Consider the following 22,913-nt stretch of genomic DNA (forward strand, 5'->3'; position numbering starts at 1 on the left):
TCACAATCCAATTATTTTTAAGTACCAATGACATCCAGGTTTACAGGTTTTAAAAAGGTTGACAAATCCGAATGCTCCATTCTTATTTATCATTGACTCCTTTTGTGGTTGGTTGCATTTGAAGAATGAATCAAGTCATCAAGCCCAACACGGGCTCAACCTCAAACCTCACATTCTTAACCAGGATCATCGCTGCTATCATCTGAGAGTCAGCTTGTGGCTTGTCCAAGTTGGCTGGGTCTGGCTGAGCTGATTGGAGCGGCCGACATTTTTGCTGACTGGAGTCATGCTATCTTTGCCAGTTTGCTGGAATAGACGCAGACACTGATTGGGTCACGCTGAAGACATTCCTGTCTTGTGAAGCAAGTCTGTTTGTATTTTAAGTTTGCCAGGACTAATGAATTAAAACATTTGGACTCTCCACAACTTGCTGTTTATCAATGCCTCTGACAGGAGGAGGGTTTTCTTTTGCTCTTGCTTTTTCTAGAAACATGACAACATCCTGGCTGTTAGAGAGGCAAGGAAAGGAGAGAGGGGTTGTGGAGGGAAGCAGAAGGGAAGGGAAGGGAGGTCCCGTGGGACGCTGGGGTCTGGGGCAGAGCAGGTAGCAGCGAGCTGCCCTGACAGCTGTCTCCACTCCTCAGATTGTCAGTGGCTGCTATGCAGCAGGTGCAGCCTGGTCTCTCACTGAGTCTCTACTCCACAAAGGCAACGACTGGCCAAGGCAGTGGCTGGCTCTGGGTTACACAAGTGCAGACACTCAACTAAGTGAGGTAAGCCAACAGGTGTGAAAACTGAACTAAATGCTCGGATCACCAGCAACTTAACCAAAGCTCTGTTACAGCTTGTAGCCGAGAGAAGGAACCTGTGGTTCGTTTCCCTAGACGGTGTGATGAAAAGGCAAGTTGGTGTAGGGGCTCTTGTGGTCAATGTTGTGTGAAACTCAAAGTCTACTCAGTCTTGCCACCATCCTTTCACAGGTAGACAGGTGTTCTCCATTGAGCAGAGGGGAGGGAATCTAATTAGCTGTGTTTATTAATTCCATTTCCTGTAGCTGGAAACCATACCAGAGGACTATTTACAAAATCCTTGAGGTAAATTTCTACCTCTTGTGCTTGATTTCTTGGTGCGGGAAAGTGTTGGGAGATTTAGCCTAAAGAGGAGTGCAACTTTCCATCCTTAGATGTTATGCTAAAGTGATTCGGTGATTGTACGATGCATAACAGTAAAACTTTTCTTTTTAGCTAAAATGTTAAGGGAATTTTAATGGTTTCTTCTGCTGAATTTGAGATAATCCATGCCATTCCCTAAGTGGCTCACAAAATGCTTGATTCTAAGCAGATAAGACTGGACAGAAGAGTGGCAGAGTTAAGATAAAACAAATCCTGAATCAAATAACAGATATTTTATATTACCCTTTTTTAAAATTAAATGTTTCATGGTACTATTTCTTTCTAACTTAGAATTACATGATATGGACAGCGGAGAGCTTTTAGGTGCATTGCTACTTGTAGTGCTAAATAAATGGGTCAAATTATAATTCTAACTAGATGATAAACAGTTGCTGGTTTTTCTCCAAAGCTATACTAGGGTTTTAATATAAGCCTGATCTTTTTTCATGTGCTGGGTAAGATGATTCCATATGTATGTATGTCTAAATATACATGTATATATATGTGCATTGGCTTTGGCTCTATAAATACTTTTAAAAACAAAATTCAGTGTTCTGGACACTATTTTTAGATAGAGGAAAGTTATGGGAAAAAGTTAGAAACCGTGCTGTGAGAAAATGTCCTGCTAAGCATTTCCCAGAATCTCTTTAAGGATGGCTAAAGAGATTATTTATACTTTGCCATTTTTAGAGATATTTCCCTTAAAATATCATTCAGGTTTTTTGGTTTACTGTCTACATGAGAAGGAAAGTAGAGGGTTTAGGGGAGGCAGGACTAAAAATAGAAAAGTTAAATATATGTTTTTAAATAACAGAGATATCATGTATTTATAACTATCTTTTCCTAGTTCCCTGTAGACATCAAATTATCAAATATCTTGGTTAAAATATATTTGGGCTAAATTCTCTGATTATAATCAGAAATATTCATGTGTTTTTGCCTATTCCATTTTATCTGCAGGATGTTTTTCTCCCTTCATTCTACCTTAATTAAATGATGATTTGATAGATGGAGTAGAATATCTATAGGATATTTTTGAGTCTTGTCTTTTGCTTTTATAGATTAAGATGTGCAACCTTAGAAATGTTTGATAGACTTACAGGTAATCAGATATTTAAAGCACATGATATTCATAATATAACAGATATTTTAAAGTGGCTTTTGGTATTCTTTATTTACTTTTTTTTTTTTTAGACAAGTCTCACTCTGTCGCCCAGGCAGGAGTGCAGTGGTGTGATCTCGGTTAACTGCAACCTCTGCCTGCTGGGTTCAACCGATTTTCTTGCCTCAACCTCCCAAGTAGCTGGGATTACAGGTGCCTGCCACCACGCCCCACTAATTTTTATATTTTTAGTAGAGACGGGGTTTCCTCATGTTGGCCAAGTGGGTCTTGAACTCCTGACCTCAAGTGATCCTCCCGCCTCGGCCTCCCAAAGTGTTGGGATTACAGGCGTGAGACACCACACCCAGCGACTTTTGGTATTCTTTAAATGATTCCATGAAACTCATTCTTTACCACTCTCAGATTAATAATTCAGATTTAATTTGGGCTTTTGAACATGAAAAGCTAGTCTAATTTGAAGCCATCTGATACCTTATTAAGACTATATCTCTTTTTATCCTCCTCAGTTGAAAGTAAAATACTTTATATGACCTTAATGGGGCAGGATTGAACTGGTCAGTGTGAAAGGATTCTGAGCGAGTAAGTCAGGTAGAGATATTTCCAATATTTCATTCATTCTAGATGTATATTGCAAAAGCAATTTTTTCTTGAACCAAGAAAAAAAAAGATTTAAATGGGGCAGGCAAATACTTTTGACGTAGAAAAAGAAAGCTCAAAACTAGGAGTATCTTTAGAATAAGCAGATAATGCTTATTAAGCTTAATAACTTCACCTGTAATTTCCAAGGGCCTCTGAGTATTTAGGGGGATGATGCTGGATAAAGTGACAATGGCTCTCTCTTGCTGTCACAGCTGGAAGACCCAGGAGAAGGCGGAGGCTCAGGTGCCCACATGATCAGCACAGCCAGGGTACCTGCCGACAAGCCTGTACGCATCGCCTTTAGTCTCAATGACGCCTCAGGTATACTCTGCTCTGGAAGAAGCGTTATCTCCCTCATACCCCACCTTTCCAGCATCTTTTCCAATGCCACGCCTCTGTGGGAAATTGAAAGTTGCATGCTCGCATGACCTGATGATGGGGGGTGTGATAGTTCATCATGCGTTGTTAGATCGTGGCTTCCAGAAATGCCTCTAGGGATACATCTTGAATCCTTGGGTCATTTAAACTCATTTTTTTTTTCCTCCTCCTTCCTCATTCTAGCTTTCTTTTAGAATAAAATTCATTGAGCTCTAACAATTTCTAACAATAGCAAAGTGTGTTATTGTTAAAACTGCATGAGGAAACATTTATTAGGAGCTGGCAGCTGGTTAGGTAATATGAAAATATCACTGTTCCATTTCCAGCAACATTTGCTGAAGCCTAAGTTTGAAATGCTGGTTTCTCACTGGTGCTCCCACACTTCTGGCTAAATCAACAGACTTCAGCAGGAATGATGAATGGGACAGGTGAGGAGGAGCCTCTCTAAATAGTAAGGTCTGAGGTGAAACTGCCATACTTAGAGCCCTTCGTCATGGCTTCCCTCAGTGACCTCTTAACACATATATTGAATTGCACCACTTTTGAACAAAGGACCTCATGTGGCGGGAGGTCACAGTGCTGAGGAAAGAAAGGCTTGGTTCTCTTCCACTGGCGCCCACCATTGCTCTTAGCTTAATGTCATCTGTTAAAATCACATGCTTAAACAACATTACCATTTAAACTTTGGGTCTTTTGAGGACTCTCTCTCTCTCTGTGTTCCTATAACGCCCATGTAGGGATGATGCTTTAAAGAGTAATGATTGGCCGATCACAGTGGCTATCGACTGTAATCCCAACACTTTGGAAGGCCAAGGCAGGAGGATCCCTTGAGCCCAGGAATTTTGAGACCAGCCTGGGCAACACAGGGAGACCTCATCTCTATTTTTAAAAAGTAATAATTGAAAAGGGACATGATCACTCCAAAGTAATGCAAAGTAAGGAGCTCTGTGAAATCTGATGTCACACAACCATTGCAGGCTTGGGGTTACTATGCCAGGCGACACATTTAACCTGGAGTTTCCTAGACTGTTAGCCTCCAATGGAGATGTATTCCATAGTAGGAAGAGGTGAAGGCTTGACTCTTCATAATCTATTTTTCTAAACCTCTTCCCATGATCTGCCGTTATACTGTGTCCTCACTCAGGGTCACTCTGAAAGACAGTGGTAAGAAGAAATCCTCCCAACAGGCAAATCAATCCACCCCAACATAGAAATGACAACTGCCATTAACTATACTTCTCTGTCATAATAAGCATTCACCTATATTATCTCTGATCCTTAAAACAACCATGCGTCCCGGCACGGTGGCTCACGCCTATAATCCCAGCACTTTGGGAGGTCGAGGCGGGTGGATCACGAGGTCAGGAGATCGAGACCATCCTGGCTAACACGGTGAAACCCTGTCTCTACTAAAACTACAAAAAAATTAGCTGGGCATGGTGGCTGGCACCTGTAGTCCGAGCTATTCGGGAAGCTGAGGCAGGAGAATGGTGTGAACCCGGGAGGTGGAGCTTGCAGTGAGCAGAGATTGTGTCACTGCACTCCAGCTTGGGTGACAGAGCAGGACTTCGTCTCAAAAAAAAACAAACTTGCAACATAGGCATTGCTATTAGTATTCCTTATGTATAGAGACAGAGATTGCCACCCAGAGACCACACTGTAAGTAATGGAGTTATGTTCTGAACTCAGGGCCCTAGGCTTGAAGTCTGAACTTTCTCTGTTTTTCCATGCTGCTTCTCTAAAAGGAAAAATGAAAGTCCTTTCTGTTTTTATGCATTTCATAAATGCAAGATTTCAAGGAATAGTCAGTGCTTTTCATGGCATCTTGAGTGGCTAGTTCTCAAGACACACACATGCAAACCCAAAATCCAGAGGGAAAGAAAATGTATAATTTCCTTTCTTTTTCGGTCATGCTGCATGTGAGCAGAACGAGCCCTGTTACAATCAAAAGCCTCACAAAGAAAATTTCAGTATATAAAGCTTATTTATCTCAAGCAGTATTATTACATTATAATTTTGGACCAAATGTACTGTTCCCTTGTCAACATTGTAACAAAATTTAATTTATTTACAGAAAAGAGCCGTGGAGAGGTGAAATCTCCATCTTTGGTTTCCCTGAATAACCTCTATCTTGAAGTACAAGATGTACAACTTGCAATTAATTTGTCACCATTGTTTGAACTCTCTTGGTCGCTGACTAGGAGCTCGCAGATGTTTCTCATCCATCAATTTATATTGGTTTGTTCCAGTCTCTTTCTCTTCTCTTTCAAATGACTCCAGAATGCCCACTTTCAAAATTCATGGTTTTGAATAGGTAGCCTCCAAAAGGGATTATAATTTATTTTAAATAATTCCTACCCTCAAGCCCCACCAAAAGATGCTTATGAAAACTCCCCAAATTAAGTATTTTAATCTTATGGTCAGTGTGTCCCCATATCTCTAGAAAGGGCACCTACCTGGAGAACCTAGGGCAGGAGCTGAGGTTCAGTGTTTCTCAACCTTGCTTGATTAAAAGCACTCATTGAAAACACATGTTCTAAGGCCCCCACTCCTATATATTCTGATTCAGGAGACCCATTATTGTTGTAAGAAGGAAAAGAAACCCCCCTCCTATGTTTTATGCATATCACAAATGCAAGATTTCAAAGAATAGTCAGGGCCCAGGACTCTGTATTCTTGCACATACATGCGGCTCTGAGTGCCCAAAAAGATGCTTTGCAGATATTTGGGACACTCCCTTTGAATTCTTGAATAAGGAACATGTGGAGTGTCACACAGGAAAACACTTGCCATCAAGCGAGCTGTGCATGCCTTTTGAATTCCAGTGCATGTGGCCTGCAGACCACACATTTAGGGGGAAACAAAGGAAAATCCCCTAGACTTTCATAGTAAATGAGGGCACTAGGTGGACTTTTTGGGAGTAATTCTATATTGTTGGATTTATTGTTGATGAATAAGCAGAGTCCATGAGAAAAGGAGACATCTTCGCTTGTGAATATTGACATGTTCATTTCTTTCTTTTCTTTCTTTTTTTTTTTGTTTTTGTTTTTGAGAGAGAGTCTCTTTCTGTCGCCCAGGCTGACGTGCAGTGGTGTGATATTGGCTCACTGCGACCTCCGCCTCCCTGAGACGATTCTCCTGCCTCAGCCTCCCGAGTAGCTGGGATTACACGCACCCGCCACCACGCCTGCCTAATTTTTGTATTTTTAGTAGAGACGGGGTTTCACCACATTGGCCAGGCTGGTCTCGAACTCCTGACCTCAGTCGATCTGCCCACCTCAGCCTCCCAAAGTGCTGGGATTATAGGCATGAGCCACTGCGCACGGCCCGACATGTTGATTTCTGATAAGCCTAGTCTAGTGCTCATTTCATCTGGTCATTTCAGGACTATATATTCCTGAGATGATTTAGTGGAGAGGTTAAGGACATAGGCTTTACAGCCAGAGAGGCATGATTTCTAGACCTAACTCCAACACTATTTGTATGATCATTCCACCTTGCTGAAATTCAGTTTCCTATAAGATGCGAATAGTAGTATTAATTCACAGGGTTGTAATAAGAAGCCAATGACACCTTATAGGTAAGGTATTTAGCAGAGTGCTTGATACAAATTAAGCATTCAACTTATCCCTGAAATTATAACTGACTGTGGAGTATCAAGGGAAATGTAAACCACTGAGCAGTTGTGTCTCACCTACATCTCACACTTCTACTTGACGTCAAAGTAGATTTTATAGCATTATTGACTGGCAGTTATTTGGGGACTAGTTATGCAGTTAGTAGATTGTTCATATCCTATTTTTCCTCTGGTCAATTAGCTGAATTTATTTGGTTTCAGTGTTTCCAGCACTCTGCCAAAGGTGAGTGGGATGTGCAAAAGAGAACAGCATGACCTCCCATGGGCTTTGTAAGGCAAAGATGTTTGGAGAAAAGTCTGTGTCACCCAGAGCAGTTAGTAATAGCTTCTTGGAAGAGGTGATAGTCAAACTGGGCTTGAGGGCAGGTGGAGTATAGAGGAGCAGTACAGGACAGATGCCATTCCTGGGTACTAGATACAAAAAAGGGGCTACATATCTTGTAACCAGTTTTCTTTGCTTTCCCTCTAAACAGAAAGCAGGAGCAAAACTTAAGAGTCAGGAAGAACATGGTGTGTTCAAAAAAGACTAAAACTAGTCGTTTGGAGCAGAGGTCTGAACTGTGGAAGAGTAACATGTCTACCTGCCCTGCTTGAGCTGGGCATTGTTTTAGATACTTACATAGGGTACCTGTTTAGATAGCAATAGACTAGGGTTGCCAAGTCAATCTTCAAAGTTCAGCAAAAGGGTCTGGACTTGATCAAAAGCGATGAAATGTCAAAAGTCCTTAGAAAAGGGAATAATATGATGAAAATGGTAAAAGTCTGGTGGAATAGTCTGGAATGTGGAGAGATGGGAGAATAGAAGAGGCTTTTTATAATGGTACCAAGTGATGAGAGCCTGCATTAGATAAGGTAATGGGATGACTGAATTCAGAGTCCATTTTGAAAGAAGGGTTGAAAGGACTTAGTGACAGACTGGCCCTGGTAGATGAGGAGTTGGTCATTGTTCAGTGATAGCAGAATGAGCCATAAGACTTTGAACAGAACATGGACCTCCAGGGGTCCTTAAATAAAGGAAGCAAGGTTTTGGAGCACGAATATATATATATATATATATATATATATGGCTAGTCAAGTATATATAATATATATATATATATATATTACTTTTTAAAGTAATACTTAGCTAATGGTAATTTCCAGAGGCAGTGATGCCTGGCTTTAATGAACTAATGATGTTAATGATGATCAATATTATTTCTAAACTGGGAACTTCAAAGGGTTAAAACTTCCTAAACTGGAAACTTCATGGAATTAATTTTCTTAATAGAAAAAAGTGCAGAAGAAAAATATGAATCCTACCTCTTGGGTTATTCAAGAGTCACTGGCCCTTCTCCAGGTAGAGGAAATTTAGAGTTGGACAGACATTAGGATTTCATGTGAATTATTTGAGACTTTTCTTCATCTTCAGCTAAGCTAAAATCTGTCATGCTCCTTGTAAATTTAGACCTTGACTTTGGAATTCTCTGTCTTTTGCATTTTTTAGAGCAGTTTTTTGTTTTATTTAGAAAGAGTCAAGAATACTAGTGTCAGCTCAAGCTGGTAGCTTTTAATATTTTGTTTTTAAAATTCTTTCTGGCCAGGCACGGTGGCTCATGCCTATAATCCCAACACTTTGGGAAGCTGAGCCAGGAGGATCACTTGAGGCCAGGCAAGACCTGCCTGGGCAACATAATGAGACCTATCTCTGTAAAAAAAATAAAAAAATAAGCCGGGCGTGGTGGTGCATGTCTGCAGTCCCAACTACCGGGGCACTTGCTTGAGTCTGGGGGATCGAGGCTGCAATGAGCCATGATTACACCACTGCACTCCAGCCTGGGTGACAGAGCAAGACCCTATCTCAAAAACAATTCTTTCAAGCTATTAGAAATTTTTTATATCTGGATATGAATTAATTGTATGACAGTTAGTGTTTTTTGTTTTTTTTTTTGAGACGGAGTCTCGCTCTGTCACCCAGGCTGGAGTGCAGTTGCCGGATCTCGGCTCACTGCAAGCTCCGTCTCCCGGGTTCACGCCATTCTCCTGCCTCAGCCTCCTGAGTTGCTGGGACTACAGGCGCCTGCCACCACGCCTGGCTATTTTTTTTTTTTTTTGGTATTTTTTAGTAGAGACAGGATTTCACCATGTTAGCCATGATGGTCTCGATCTCCTGACCTCGTGATCCGCCCGTCTTGGCCTCCCAAAGTGTTGGGGTTACAGGCTTGAGCCACCACGCCTGGCCTTTTTTTTTTTTTTTAATCCAGAACCTATACCATTGGTATCTCTTTTAAATAATACAATTTTCTCCTCAAATATCAGGATGTTTTGTGTGGTAGGGAGAATTACATGGAGTAGTTGCAATAGCTACCTTTGAATCTAACGCAACAAGTTGGGTGTTATGTGAAATCTTTTTGTATACACTTCTAAAACTGGCTCTCAGCAAAATTGCGGTGCAGGTGAAGTGTCTTTTTATTTATCATTATTTTTTAAGGCTAGTCAAGTAAAGCACTGGGAGAAAAGAAGGAACAAAGACATCTGTAGCTGCTTGTGATTAATTAGTGGTAAACACCATTGTACTCGGACCAGCCACAAAGTGTCTTTTGTCGCTGTCCTCTTCCTTCAACCTTTTCCACCTTCAGTATTATTCTCCTTGTCCTCCTCAGGATCCGAAGGGTTTCTAGTAATCTCTTCTCTCCATTCTTTTAATCATTGTTCTCTGGAATGACTCTAGAAAACCTCATCCACACTAAGCTATAAATGAATATTGAGTTTATCATTTTCTCCTCTCTCCTTTTTTTTTGAGATGGAGTCTCACTCTGTCACCCAGGCTGGAGTGCAGTGGTGTGATCTTGGCTCACGGCAACCTTCACCTCCTGGGTTCAAGCCGCTCTCCTGCCTCAGCCTCCTGAGTAGCTGGGATTACAGGCGCCTGCTACCACGCCCAGCTAATTTTTGTGTTTTTAATAGAGATGGGGTTTCCCCATGTTGACCAGTCTGGTCTCAAACTCCTGACCTCAGGTGACCGCCCGCCTTGGCCTTCCAAAGTGCTGGGCTTACAGGCGTGAGCCACCACGCCCAGGCCCTCTCTCTGGCCTTTTTTTTTTTTTCATATTCACAGGGAACTCTGTAGGAGTCAAGGGGTAAAGTTCCCACTAGGATTTTAGACACCAGGAACCAGGAATTTGCAGGAAACGGAGGCTCAGACAGTCATTATGAACTCTCTCGAATCACCTTGTGTCCCAACATGAGCTTACATTTAAAGCTGTCTCAGCATGCAGTGACAACATTCAGTCAAAAGTGCCTTAAGGGCAGGGTGGAAGGTGGGTGTCTCCTATATTTACATTTCCGATGGCGTGCAGAGTTGAGAACTATAGTAGAAACGTAATTATCAAACACTTATGAAATCAGTAATGCACTAGCTGTAACCACTTGGGGTTCACTATCCTGGTGTCTGATGAAAAGTCTGAGATACTATGGGATTTATTGGTTGGAATGTATTACTTAAAGTTGTGAAGAAAGGCCAGAAAGGAGGTGAGTGTTTATTGAATACTTAGGAGTAGTGCTTTTACTGGCATCTTCTCATCAATTTAATATTGGCTGCAACCCCACAGGAAGGTGCTATTCCACTCATTTTCACAGAAGTGGAAATAAATGTTTGCTAAGTGAGATGAAGTGACTTACTTCAAATCATGCAATTAATAAACAGAAGGAGGGTTCAAAGCCAGGTGCTCAGGACTGTTACTTCACTGCCCATTTAGGGGCAGAGTTCATGTTATGAGAGAAAGCTCAAAGCTTCCTGACAACAAATAGCCTCCCAAGGGCCATGGGGTTGATGGAGGAAGGTTACTTCTGGTATGTTGTGGTAGGAAAGAAGAAAAAAAGGAGTAAATTTTATTTGGTGGTGTGCTGAAGGATAAATATACTTCCAGTAGGCTCTTGTTTGTTTGCTTATTTATTTCTTTATTTAGGCACGGTCTTAATCTGTTGCCCAGGCTGGAGTGCAGTGGTGCAGTCTTGGCTCACTGCAGCCTCAACCTCCTGGTCTCAAACTATCCTCCCACTTCAGCCTCCCAAGTAGCTAGGACTACAGGCATGCACCATGATACCCAGTTTCTTGTTTATTTTTTGTCGAGACAGTATCTCCCTATGTTGCTCAGGCTAGGCTTGGACTCCTGAGTTCAAGCAATCCACTCATGTCCGCCTCCCAAAGTGCTGAGATTACAGGCATAAGCCACTGAACCTGGCCCCGATAAGCTCTTCTTGAGGCAGGTGCTTTTCAGACAGTGCGTATGTAATAACCTAAGCCAGTCAAAATATTCTAACAACAGGATAAATCAATGACATTCACAAAATGATAGCTACAATAATTGTGAATAGGTGTTTCCAAGAAACATAAAATTAGTCCTTGGCTGGGCGCGGTGGCTCACACTTGTAATCCCAGCACTTTGGGAGGCGGAGGTGGGGGGATCACGAGGTCAGGAGATGGAGACCATCCTGGCTAACATGGTGAAACCCTGTCTCTACTAAAAATACAAAAAATTAGCTGGGCATGGTGGCAGGTGCTTGTAGTCCCAGCTACTTGGGAGGCTGAGGCAGGAGGATCGCTTGAACCCGGGAGGCGGAGGTTGCAGTGAGCCGAGATTGCATCACTGCACTCCAGCCTGGGTGACAGAGTGAGACTCTGTCTCAAAAAAAAAAAAAAAAAAAAAAAAGAAATTGTCCTTAACTAAATCAAGTCTGTTTTTGCTAAGCAAAACCAGTCTACTGATGCATGGTCTTATTAGTCTGACAATTTTAGGTAGTGGTTAAGATACCATCATGTTTATTAACTTATAAAGAACTGAACATCTGCTTTGCCATACCAAATCGCTACCTTTATCCATATCTGCGTTAATATTCACATTCATCTCTGTAGCTATACTTGTAATTTTATGGGTCCTGAAAATCCGATGTATATTAAAGAATTCACATCTCTAGCGTTTAATAAGCAGGAAGCAAAGTTTTAAAAAGCTTTTGATGTGTCTTAAAACTATGTGATACTCTAACAAGGACTTAGGTATCTAGAAATTAAATTTTTTGGATATATTAGGAATGTGCATTGGTTACCTTTTGTCACATATTTTATTCCTAAAAATAAAATATTAATTTACATTTAGATTTAAAATGACAGTAGTCAAAGACCTTTCATGCATAAATTTTTTTTTTTACAGTCTTTCATATGAAAAGTGTTTGTAAGTAAATTCTTTTGTTTTGAGACAAGGTCTTACTGTGTCACTCAGGCTCCAGTGTAATAGCGTGACCTCTGCTCACTGCATCCTTCACCTCCCATTCTCAAGCAATCGTCCTGCCTCAGCCTCTCAAGTAGCTGGGACTTCAGGTGTGTGCCACCACGCCTGGCTAATTGTTTTGTATTTTTTACAGAGATGGGGTTTTGCCGTGTTACCTAGGCTGGTCTCAAACTCCTGAACTGAAGCAATCCTGTCACCTCAGCCTCCTAAAGTGCTGGAATTACAGGCATGAGCCACTGTGCCTGGACAGGAGATCCTTAAATTCAGATTTAAATGAAGAGAGTAAATCCGCGAGACCTGAGGTTATAGCTGCATCAGGGAAATCTCCCTTAAGTGGCAGAGGGAGAACTCAGTAATTAGAGTCAGTGACCTTAACCCTGTGTGTTGCCTTTGTATTATTCAGATAATGAATAATAATTTCTCATCTCCTGCCACTACTCACATATCTACACACACAGCTGCCCCGTCTCCACATTACCCCTTTGGTCAGGTTGATGGTGAAAAAGAATGAAAAGTAAACTTAATTATATTAAGCATTCATTATTATTACTGGTTATTTTCTGGGTGCTGGGCTTTAGGATAGTGATTGACATACACATTCCTTTATCAATAGCAAGTTTCAGAGACAGGTAATTGCCATTTTGCAGAGGAGGAAACTGAGTCTCAAGAAGATTATGCCAATTGTTTACAGTCACCAATTAAAAAGTGGCCAACCTGAGATTCAAGTTCAAGTCTGTGTCCTACTGAACATTGTACTGACCTGCTGTGTTCTTAGTCGTTAGGAGCCTTCATAGGCAAACAGTTCCCAGGAAAGTTTCTGTATGAGCCTCAGCACTTGAGCCGCTACCCAGATTCATCTGCCTTGTAAATGTCAGTTTGTCCCTGGTGACCTGCAGGACAATTTACAGGACACCAGCACTCAGAGGTCATACTGTAGGTAGAATTAACTTCATAATTTACAGGGCATGGTGCAAAATGAAAATGCAGGGTTCCTCATTCAAAAATTATTAAGAAATTCAAGACACTCTAGCAGAGTATTACATTAAGCGTGGGGCCCATCTGGAGGGAGGGCTCTGTGTGATCACATAGGTCCAATGCCCATGAAGCCAGCTGTAACTGCAGGAAATGTCAACAAATTCAGTGGATCCTAGGCAAGGCTGCCTCTTGTGTTCTGCTTGGGGAGTGCAGTGAGCTTGGGAATGTCCTTTGGGCATGGCTTTCCCTCTCCTGAGGTCTTCTCCATGTGACAACCTAAACCTAAACACTTTTTTTTTTTTTTTTGAGACGGAGTCTCGCTCTGTCGTCCGGGCTGGAGTGCGGTGGCCGGATCTCAGCTTACTGCAAGCTCCGCCTCCTGGGTTTACGCCATTCTCCTGCCTCAGCCTCCCAAGTAGCTGGGACTACAGGCGCCTGCCACCTCGCCGGCTAGTTTTTTGTATTTTTTAGTAGAGACGGGGTTTCACTGTGTTAGCCAGGATGGTCTCGATCTCCTGACCTCGTGATCCGCCCGTCTCGACCTCCCAAAGTGCTGGGATTACAGGCTTGAGCCACCGCGCCTGGCCCCTAAACACTTTTTAACAAGGATTTAGGGCTTCTCAACTTACAGCCCAGTTATGTCTACGATGGTGAGCACAGTGGGAGGGAGAGATGATTGACTGCAAAACCCAGTGAAGATGTTGTTTAGAACAGTGTTCTCAAAACCCAGTCTGGCTTTGATGAAGTTTTCACCCCTCTGACAGAAAGAAAGAAAGAAAGAAGGGTACGACAGTGAGGTGTTTTGGGTATGTGTTTATTTTCATCTGTAAAGCTAAATATAATGGCCACTCCTTTACTCTATGATTGCCGTATGATTTTGGTGTTGAAATGTTCTCTCTGTCATAAAGGGATACTAATGATATTCAGTGGTCATTTTTGAATCATCTTCACTAGCCAAAGAAATAGTTGGATGCTCTTAAGACGTAATTCCCAATATTTTAGGGATTTTTTTTTTTTGACATGGAGTCTAGCTCTGTTGCCCAGGCTGGAGTGCAGGGGCTTGATCTTGGCTCACTGCAACCTCCGGTTCTCACTGCAGCCTCCTGGGTTCAAGCGATTCTCCTGTCTCAGCCTCCCGAGTAGCTGGGACTACAGGCACGCACCACCATGCCAGGCTGATTTTTGTATTTTTAGTGGAGATGGGCTTTTACCATGTTGGCCAGGCTGGTCTCGAACTCCTGACCTGAAGTGATCCTCCTGCCTGGGCCTCCCAAAGTGCTAGGATTGCAAGTATGAGTCACTGTGCCTGGCCAGAATATTTTAGGGAAAATTTTACTGGTTCATGAAATACAAGCTGAGAACCTACGGACTAGTAAGTGCAGAAGAATGGAGTGGGATGGTGGAAAGAGCCCAGGGCTGGGGGACACCCCTTAATCTTACATGGCCATGAATCACGGAGTCTTGAGTAACTTCTTTCCCTTTTTGGGGTCCTTGTCTTTAGCTCTACTCTGAGGGGGCTGGACCAGATGGTTGCCTAGTCCTTTCCAGTTTCAATATTCTCTGCTAACTGATTGCTAGCTCTCATTGCTAAATAACAGGGAGGATTTGGATTACAGACCCAATGTGTCCTATTTGTTCAAGTTATGGAGAAACACAGAGAAGACAATTGAAGGGAATCTACAAACAAAAGAATCCTGAAACCAACGCAACAGCTGCTCAATAGATGTTGAAAAGAGCCCATCGTCAAATGTACCATGGTACATCACAACGGTTGGGTGGTCAATAGGAAAGTTCTATCTTAAGGACATTGGCTTCGTCACATTGTATTTGCCAAACAGGCAGTGAACATCTGTTTATATAAAAAATTTTCCTCTTCTCTCCTTTATATTTCATCCTTTAAAAACTTTCTTAGGATACATTTTGCTTGGTCTAGTAAGTCTACAGTGCCATTTTGAAGAGGAAGCCTTCAAACTACTTCCTTAATGCATTAAAAATATGATAAAGTGATTTGCCCATTTTGCATAAGTCTCAGCCCCAGTCTTGCACAATAAATATTTGGTAAATAGATTTTCATAAAAATGTACTTGTGCTGTGATTTTGTCCCATTATAAACATATCTAGCAACTATTTTCTTTTGAAAAAAGCTAAATTTGCTAGAGGGTCTCTTGTACAGCTACTGTACAGTCTACTTTATGCTTCTGGAATTGTCAAAACAAACTTAACTGCTGTCAGGAACTCCGATCCGGTATCACTGTCAAAATGTTTTACAACGGTTCGGCCAAATGTTTTTGGAACAGCTGTGCTACTAGTCAGCCTGAGTCATTTTCCTTCTTTCCTTTTGGCCCAATCCAGTGATTCATCATCCTGCTTTTAGAATATTTGCCTATTTTTAAAACCAGTCAAAGAAGGCAGCCACTGTTTAAAAGTAAACACACCACACATCAACTTGGGGCAGCTTTGTAAGCAGCTTCGTAAGCCCTGAAATTTCTGGCTGCTAGGGATGCCAGCTAAACCAGATGGCATCAAACAGTGAAATACAGGCCTGGCTTTCAGACTTGGTAGGCTTCGTACATCTGTCTTTGGTTTTCTTGTTTCCGCTGCTATTTCCTGCTTGGGTTAATCCAGCTTGATCCATTCTTTAACAAAAGTCTTACTTTTTATTTTGCTCGACTCTCTAAAACATCCATTGTATGTTGATTTCTATGTTAATCAATTAGACTTTTATTTCAACTCAAGGAGTCCAATTTGAAGCTACTTTATTTATCTGTAAAATTATCAGTATGGTCACGTATGTTTGACTCGACATGGTGTGACTATAAATAAGGATGTAGATTTCCACAGTGGGCCTCATTAATTCTGTTGATACCAGGTGTTTGCTATTTACATTACTGTAGTAAAGTAAATGGATACTTTTTTTTTTTTTTTAATAATTAAGCAGGAAGGAGTGTGACTTCACAGGGGGCAAGGTGGATTAAGTCTCAGGAAGCCTTGAGGTTCATTCCTGGCTGTCTTCTAGAATTCTAGAATGTCTTAGCCGCTCTCATACTTTACAGAAGTGGTTTCTCCTTCCAACAAGTGCCTGCTTGTTTATGATTATTAGGGTTGGGAGGCACATTCCCATTTACCATTTGTTCCCATTTACCTTTCCAATTTACTTTTGCCATTTAGCTTTGCCAAATCATTCTGGCCTTGTTCCCATTTACCTTTGCCAGATCATTCTGGCCTTGGACCCAGTGAGCTAAAATGATTGTGATGTCTAGGTTATTAAACTTGTACTGCAGTGAATGTAAATGCAGTTAAGACCAAAATCAGTTTCACAAGGCATAGGTTTTATAATGAAGCCTACCTCTAACGGGTCAGTGGTGGCAAGTGCATTATTTCTGTCTTTTGTCCAATTCTTTGCAAATGTTGGGGTGGATTTAACAAGGCACAGTAATGGGCAGAATTTGTCACTTCTAGTCTAAGTAGAGCATTCAAAGGGCCCGGGGACTGAATCTCAATTCCTCTGAAGACTGTCTTCTAACCTGCAGCAAGGCGCTTGGGAAATTTCTCAGTTTCTACTTGTTCTGTGAGCTAAAGTTAAGTGATATCACTGAATCTGAGGACAGCCATCGTCTAGCATAGGTGCAGATACAAAACAGATTCAAATGTGGTGATGCATTGTCATTATTTTAAACTACTTTTAAATGGAAGTATTGTTATACTACTCTTGACTAAAATATACCAGAGACTATTAAGTGATATGACCCTTGAGGGCTTTGGTCAAAGTGAATACTGTGCTTGTTTAAATTATCTTTCTGGTGATTATCTTCGATGCTTTCAATGCCTTAGATGCCAGAAATGCCTTGTGTACTACATTTTATTCTGGACTGTACTGTCAGCGCATTGGGAGAGGATACTTGTTTCTATGTTGTGTGTGGCCCATACCACTCCCGCTAGTTCAAAAAGAACATCAACCAGTTTTTAATCAAGAAATTTGGTGATGACTATGAAAACATAAAAACGATGATCTTTTCTTGCTTTATTATAATTTAAAATAGCTTTGGTTTTTAAATTATTTTTTCACCTTATATTTTGCATACATACCGTATATGTACTGTATATGTAGATGTATGTGTACTGTATATGTGTATGTACACTGTATATGTATATATGCATATGTACTATATATGTCTATGTACTGTATATGTGTGTGTACTATATGTCTAAGTGTACTGTATATGTAGTATATACAACGTATCTGTACTGTATATGTATCTGCACTGTATATGTGTCTGCACTGTATATGTGTACTGTGTGTATGTACTGTATATGTATATGTACTGTACTGTACATATGTATGTGTACTGTATATGTACTGCATATATATCTGTACTGTATCTGTATGTGTACTGTGTATATCTTACTGTGTCTGTGCTGTATACATATGTGTACTGTATATGTATCTACTGTATCTCTATTATATATGTATGTGTATGTGTACTGCATGTGTATCTGTATTGTATATATATGTGTACTGTATATGTATCTGTATATACCTGTACTGTACATATATGTGTACTGTATATGTATCTACTGTATCTCTATTATATATGTATGTGTATGTGTACTGCATGTGTATCTGTATTGTATATATATGTGTACTGTATATGTATCTGTATATACCTGTACTGTACATATATGTGTACTGTATATGTATCTGTACTGTATTATATATGTATGTAAACTGTATGTGTATATGTATGTGTACTGTGTATGTATGTATCTGTACTGTATCTGTATGTGTACTGTACATATCTAACTGTATGTGTATTGTATATATGTGTACTGTATATGTACCTGTACTCTATTATATATGTGTGTGTCTGTGTACTGTATCTGTATTGTATATGTATGTATACTGTATATGTATCTGTACTGTATCTCTATTATATATGTGTATGTGTACTGTATGTGTATCTGTATTGTATATGTGTACTGTATATGTATCTGTATTGTACCTGTACTGTATGTGTATGTGTACTCTGTATGTATCTGTACTATATCTCTATTATATATGCATGTGTATGTGTATCTGTATTGTATGTGTATCTACTGTACCTGTACTGTATGTATATGTGTATTGTGTATATACTGGGGTAGGGATTGGAAATGAGTGGCCAATGAACCCTTAGCGCCAGAGAGTACCTGGAGATACCGGAAGTTCTGCTTTCTAGCACTAAGGCTGGGTCAGCACTATGTTCTTGAAGAGATTTGGGGGTGACTTGGATATTCTGACCTATATTTTGTTCAGGTTTCCTCAAATGCTTCTTAGAACTTCATCTTCCGATCCAGCAACAGCTGCCTATTGCCAACCAGTCAACGTAAGCACGAGTTAGGAGGTCTTTTGGGACTCTCTGGGCTCTGGCGCTCTCTAACAAAGCTGTGAATTCTGCCACAGGGTAGGAGTGCTGCCTGGTGTATTGGAAAGAAACGCCCCATTTGGGTTGCTGCCTGTTTCTCACTGTAACCCAGAACGAGTTCCTGGTTAACTGCCTGTTAGTGTGGTTTGTGGTAGGAGCAGACAGCAATACTGTCACAGCTTGCGGCACTTGGAGTCATTCAGAGCAGAACGATCACCTCTACTTTTCACTAACATGTTCTCCTGTCCCATTAAAGTCTTTCTGGCCACCTCATTAGCACCTTATTAAAGCATTTGGTTTCATATTATATTTTTTGGTTTTGGCCAATGTAAGAGTATTGAAAGACAAGCAGTCCTTCTTAATTGGAGAGCTACCAGCCTGGACATTTGAGGATTCTGATACTTGCTTTCAAAATTTTGTTCGGGCCAACTAAGCTCTCCACGCATCTGTGTGTACAGAAAACAAGCAAAATTGTCCTTTACATTCTGTCTGTCCCCAACTGAAGTGATGAAAATGACTGAAACAGTGTACACTGATGGTCTAACTATGGGGGAGTCCAAGGACGGTCCCAACAGGGCACCTCTCCTACAAGAAAGAGCTCCATAGTAAGGAATCATTTCATTTTCTTGTTTTAGATGATACACCCCCTGAAGACTCCATTCCTTTGGAATTTCCAGAATTAGACCAGCAGCTACAGGTAAGGATTTTCTAAAGTCTCTCTTCTTTCCTCCTTAGTGTCATAAAGTATAGCGAGCTGGGCAGAGAGTGGCCTGACTAGGGGAGACTGACTTGGACACAGAATGTGGGGCTTTGAAGTCATCAAGGATTGCATTTCTAGAGCTCCAAAGTCAGAATGAAGCCCTCATGGAATGCCCCTGTCTGGTTATCTGGCTATGGCACCAGGACATCAAGTGCTTATAGTGTAAATTGCCTCCTATTTTTAAGGAGTTCTGGAGCCTAGGGAAAGGACGGGTCCCTGCTCTACTTTGGTATGGCTGTCTCTATGCCATTGCAGTTTTGGCTGTGTTTGGGGTTAGTGGTTTAGTGATAAACTCCGCAGAGAAAACTTACCATGTTTGCCAAGACTTTGGAATAACCTTCCTTTCTCTGTTCCCTGCCCCTTCCCCAGTTCTCTGACAACTTTTAATGGAATATAATTATTTTAAGTTAAACCTTCTGAAAATTGACTTGTTGGACCCATGAAAAATTATTTTGTATATGTAGTTTCTGAGTGATCTGTCAAAAGATATTTTAATACACCAGAATTATTTGAAAGGAGCTCATTTATCATATTTTAATTTTCTTTAGATTATCCATGGTGATTCCAGGCAAAAATGGCTTTCAGAAGAGGTTCTGTCTAAAATACCTGGATACTGGCCTTGGGCCAGCCATTGACTTGAATATTTAACTTTGTAGTCACATTTAGACAAGCCCAGTAGGGGTCTTGAATCCTGTACACAGTCATTTCTTGGTCACCACTTTTTTCTCCTAAACATTGATTTTGAAAGCCTTTAGAAGGGATTTGTAACCTCCAGTTTCCAACAGGCCCTGACATACCCTATTATCTTATACACAGCAGCTTTTCCCATTTGTGGGTGTGCCTTGTGTCCTAAGGTCATTTGAGTTTGGGATTCTTATTCCTGGACAGCCCTCAACAGAGGTAGAAGAAGAACCAAGAATGAACCCTTCCACAAGCCAAGACAGTGTTCCCTTTTGTTTGCTTCTGTTCTTACCTCAGTACACAGGCACTGTGTTAAAAACCCGGGTCAGGTTTGAAAAGCTGGTGTTCTACTGCCAGGGTGGTCTCTAAAAACCAACTGAGGGCGACTCAGGTGTGACCTGGCCGCTTGGAGGAGTCCTCATTCTCACCTTTGTAGCAGTCCTGGGTATTGTCTCAGCTTTCCAACAGAAAGCCGCTCAACAGAGCAGTATAGGTATGTAGGTATTACTGAAAATAGTATAGGAGGTCGGAGGGTTACGCTGATCACCACACAGCTGTCAAAAGAGCTCTGTCATCCCTAAAATCTCCTCTCTAGCTATCAGCCATCATGTCTCCTTTTTTTCTGTCCTCCATGCAGGGTTCTCAACCCAGCTCTCCTGGCTTCTAATATCTAACTATAGTCTCTCCCTCCCCTGCCCCCACCAATATCTCTTCTTTTCAGCATGAGGAAGAACAATTCAGACCTCCCTCTGCCTTTCCTTTGAAACAGAGTCTCCCTCTGTCACCTAGGCTGGAGTACAGTGGGGTGATCTCAGCTCACTGCAAACTCCATCTCCTGGGTTCAAGCTATTCTCCCATCTCAGCCTCCCTAGTAGCTGGAATTACAGGTGTGTGCCACCACACCTGGCTAATTTTTGTATTTTTAGTAGAGACGGGATTTTGCCATGTTGACTACACTGGTTTCAAACTCCTGACCTCAAGCAATCCACCTGCCTCAGCCTCCCAAAGTGCTGGGACTGCAGGCGTGCGCCACCGCGCCTGGCCTGCAGTTTCTTCTGATGTGCTCACATTGCAAATGATGGTTCTTGCTTAGGTTCTGTTCTCACACAGGGGCTGTCTATGTGCTGCTGGTGGTGTAATTGGGATTGCCATTGAAAGTAATGCCATTGGCCAGGTGCCGTGCGTCACGCCTGTAATCCCAGCACTTTGGGAGGCTGAGGCAGGCGGAAAAGACCAACCTGGTCAATATGGTGAAACCTCATCTCTACTAAAAGTACAAAAATTAGGCAGGTGTGGTGGCACGCGCCTATAGTCACAGCTACTAGGGAGGCTGAGGCAGGAGAATCACTTGAAACTGGGAGGCAGAGGTTGCAGTGAGCTGAAGGTTGCTGTGAGTCAAGATTGTACCACTGCACTCCAGCCTGGGCAACAGAGCAAGACTCTGTCTCAAAAAAATAAAAAAGAAAGTAATGGCAACATCTACAACTTCTTTTGCACCAACCTAATAGCTATTTTTTCCCCTAGTCACGTTTTTTCCTTTTTATTCTATGGTCACATCAAAGCTATTTTATTATCATGGAAATTAGGTGAAAATAAGGAATAAACATGTTTTGAAAATAAAACACTAAAAGCATATTCAGGTTCTTGTTCTCTCCTCAAATTATGGATCATTAATTCTACTTTTTTGTGTTGGAACAAAATTTTTTCCTTTGGGAACTTTAATGGTCTTCTCTGGCTCATGGATCATTCTCCACAAGACTCACAGTAGCCCTGGCAATTATCCAGATAATTTTTTCTGTTAAAGCATTGCCAGGTCCATTTGAATTTTATAGCTTTAATTCCACTTGACATATATTAGAAATTAAGTCTGTTTAATTATTTTGCTCCAATGAAACTATTTCATCTTCATTGATCTTTAATGAATTAGGCAGTTGAGAGGGTAGTTTCTGGCTCAGGGTTTTGATTTTTTTCCCCTTAAAGTATGATAGTGCTTTATCTCTTTGTGAATGGAGAGAGCGTTACCAGCAATACAACTAAACACATTTCAGTAAGTGCTTGTTTGTTGAGTGAAGGATAGGAGTGAGTGTTACAAACATTTGCCAGTTGTCAAGGCATTTGGGTAGGGTTGCCTCTGTCTAGAGCTGTTGCCTGTTATCTTTATTCTGTATTCCAGGGCGTGAGTGACTAAAGAGCAAGACGGTGATGGTTGGGAGGAGAAATCTAACAGAAAATGACATCTGAAAGCAAATTTTTATTTCTATGCTTAGCATAAGCATATACATTTAAGCCTTCTGTAGCAGGAAGTCTCTGTATTGAAAGCAATGCAAATGCTTTATGTACGAAAGGGACAATCTATTACACGGAGCAGGCCACCTTTACAGCCAGTCTGGTGTGCTTTCATCACACGGTAATGGCTCTTGGAATTTTATCGACTATCATCATCCACTATGGAAGAGTAAAAGTTGGGTTACAAAGGCATATGAAGTGCTTTGTGGTTGCAGCTATTTGCTTAAGAATGAACTGAGTCTTCATTACCTCTATCAGAGATTTAAACATTTTCTTGGTGGAAAATAAATGATGCCAGGTATTGCCAGCCCCATTCTCTGCAGAACCTCGGATTTAAATCCCACCAGAGCACACTGAGTACCTACTAGGCAAGGGATGTTTCCCTACATACGATCTCATTTGATCCTTACAATAATTAGTAAGCTAACTGTTATGTCTCCACTTTACAGATGAGAAACTTGAGGCCAAATTTTGGTCTAAATAAATTTACTATTCCCTTCGTTCCCTTACGCTTTTTAAGGAACATACAGGCTGCTTAAATTACTTTGATAGGTGGAAACTTTTTTGTTTGTTTGTTTCTGTTTTGCAAGGTT

The 22,913-nt window shown here is 41.2% G+C and overlaps 1 protein-coding gene across 2 annotated transcripts in view; it reads left to right on the forward strand.

Moving 5' to 3' along the window:
• The first annotated feature begins 491 nt into the window (after positions 1-491).
• The window catches only part of LOC117095650 (MAP3K7 C-terminal-like protein), a 45,447-nt gene continuing 23,025 nt past the window's right edge, over positions 492-22,913 (forward strand). Inside the window, exons 1-4 of one of the 2 annotated variants that reach the window (XM_033232258.1) lie at positions 492-517; positions 645-773; positions 3,147-3,255; positions 19,229-19,290. In XM_033232258.1, the coding sequence (XP_033088149.1) occupies positions 3,186-3,255; positions 19,229-19,290 (132 nt within the window). In that variant the 5' untranslated portion in view covers positions 492-517; positions 645-773; positions 3,147-3,185. Of the gene's footprint in view, positions 518-644; positions 774-3,146; positions 3,256-15,605; positions 15,750-19,228; positions 19,291-22,913 lie in introns of those variants that run through there. The other variant, XM_033232259.1, reaches the window with a different exon arrangement.

The sequence above is a fragment of the Trachypithecus francoisi genome, unplaced genomic scaffold, assembly GCF_009764315.1.
Source record: "Trachypithecus francoisi isolate TF-2019V2 unplaced genomic scaffold, Tfra_2.0 Lachesis_group14, whole genome shotgun sequence".
Classification (NCBI taxonomy): domain Eukaryota; kingdom Metazoa; phylum Chordata; class Mammalia; order Primates; family Cercopithecidae; genus Trachypithecus; species Trachypithecus francoisi.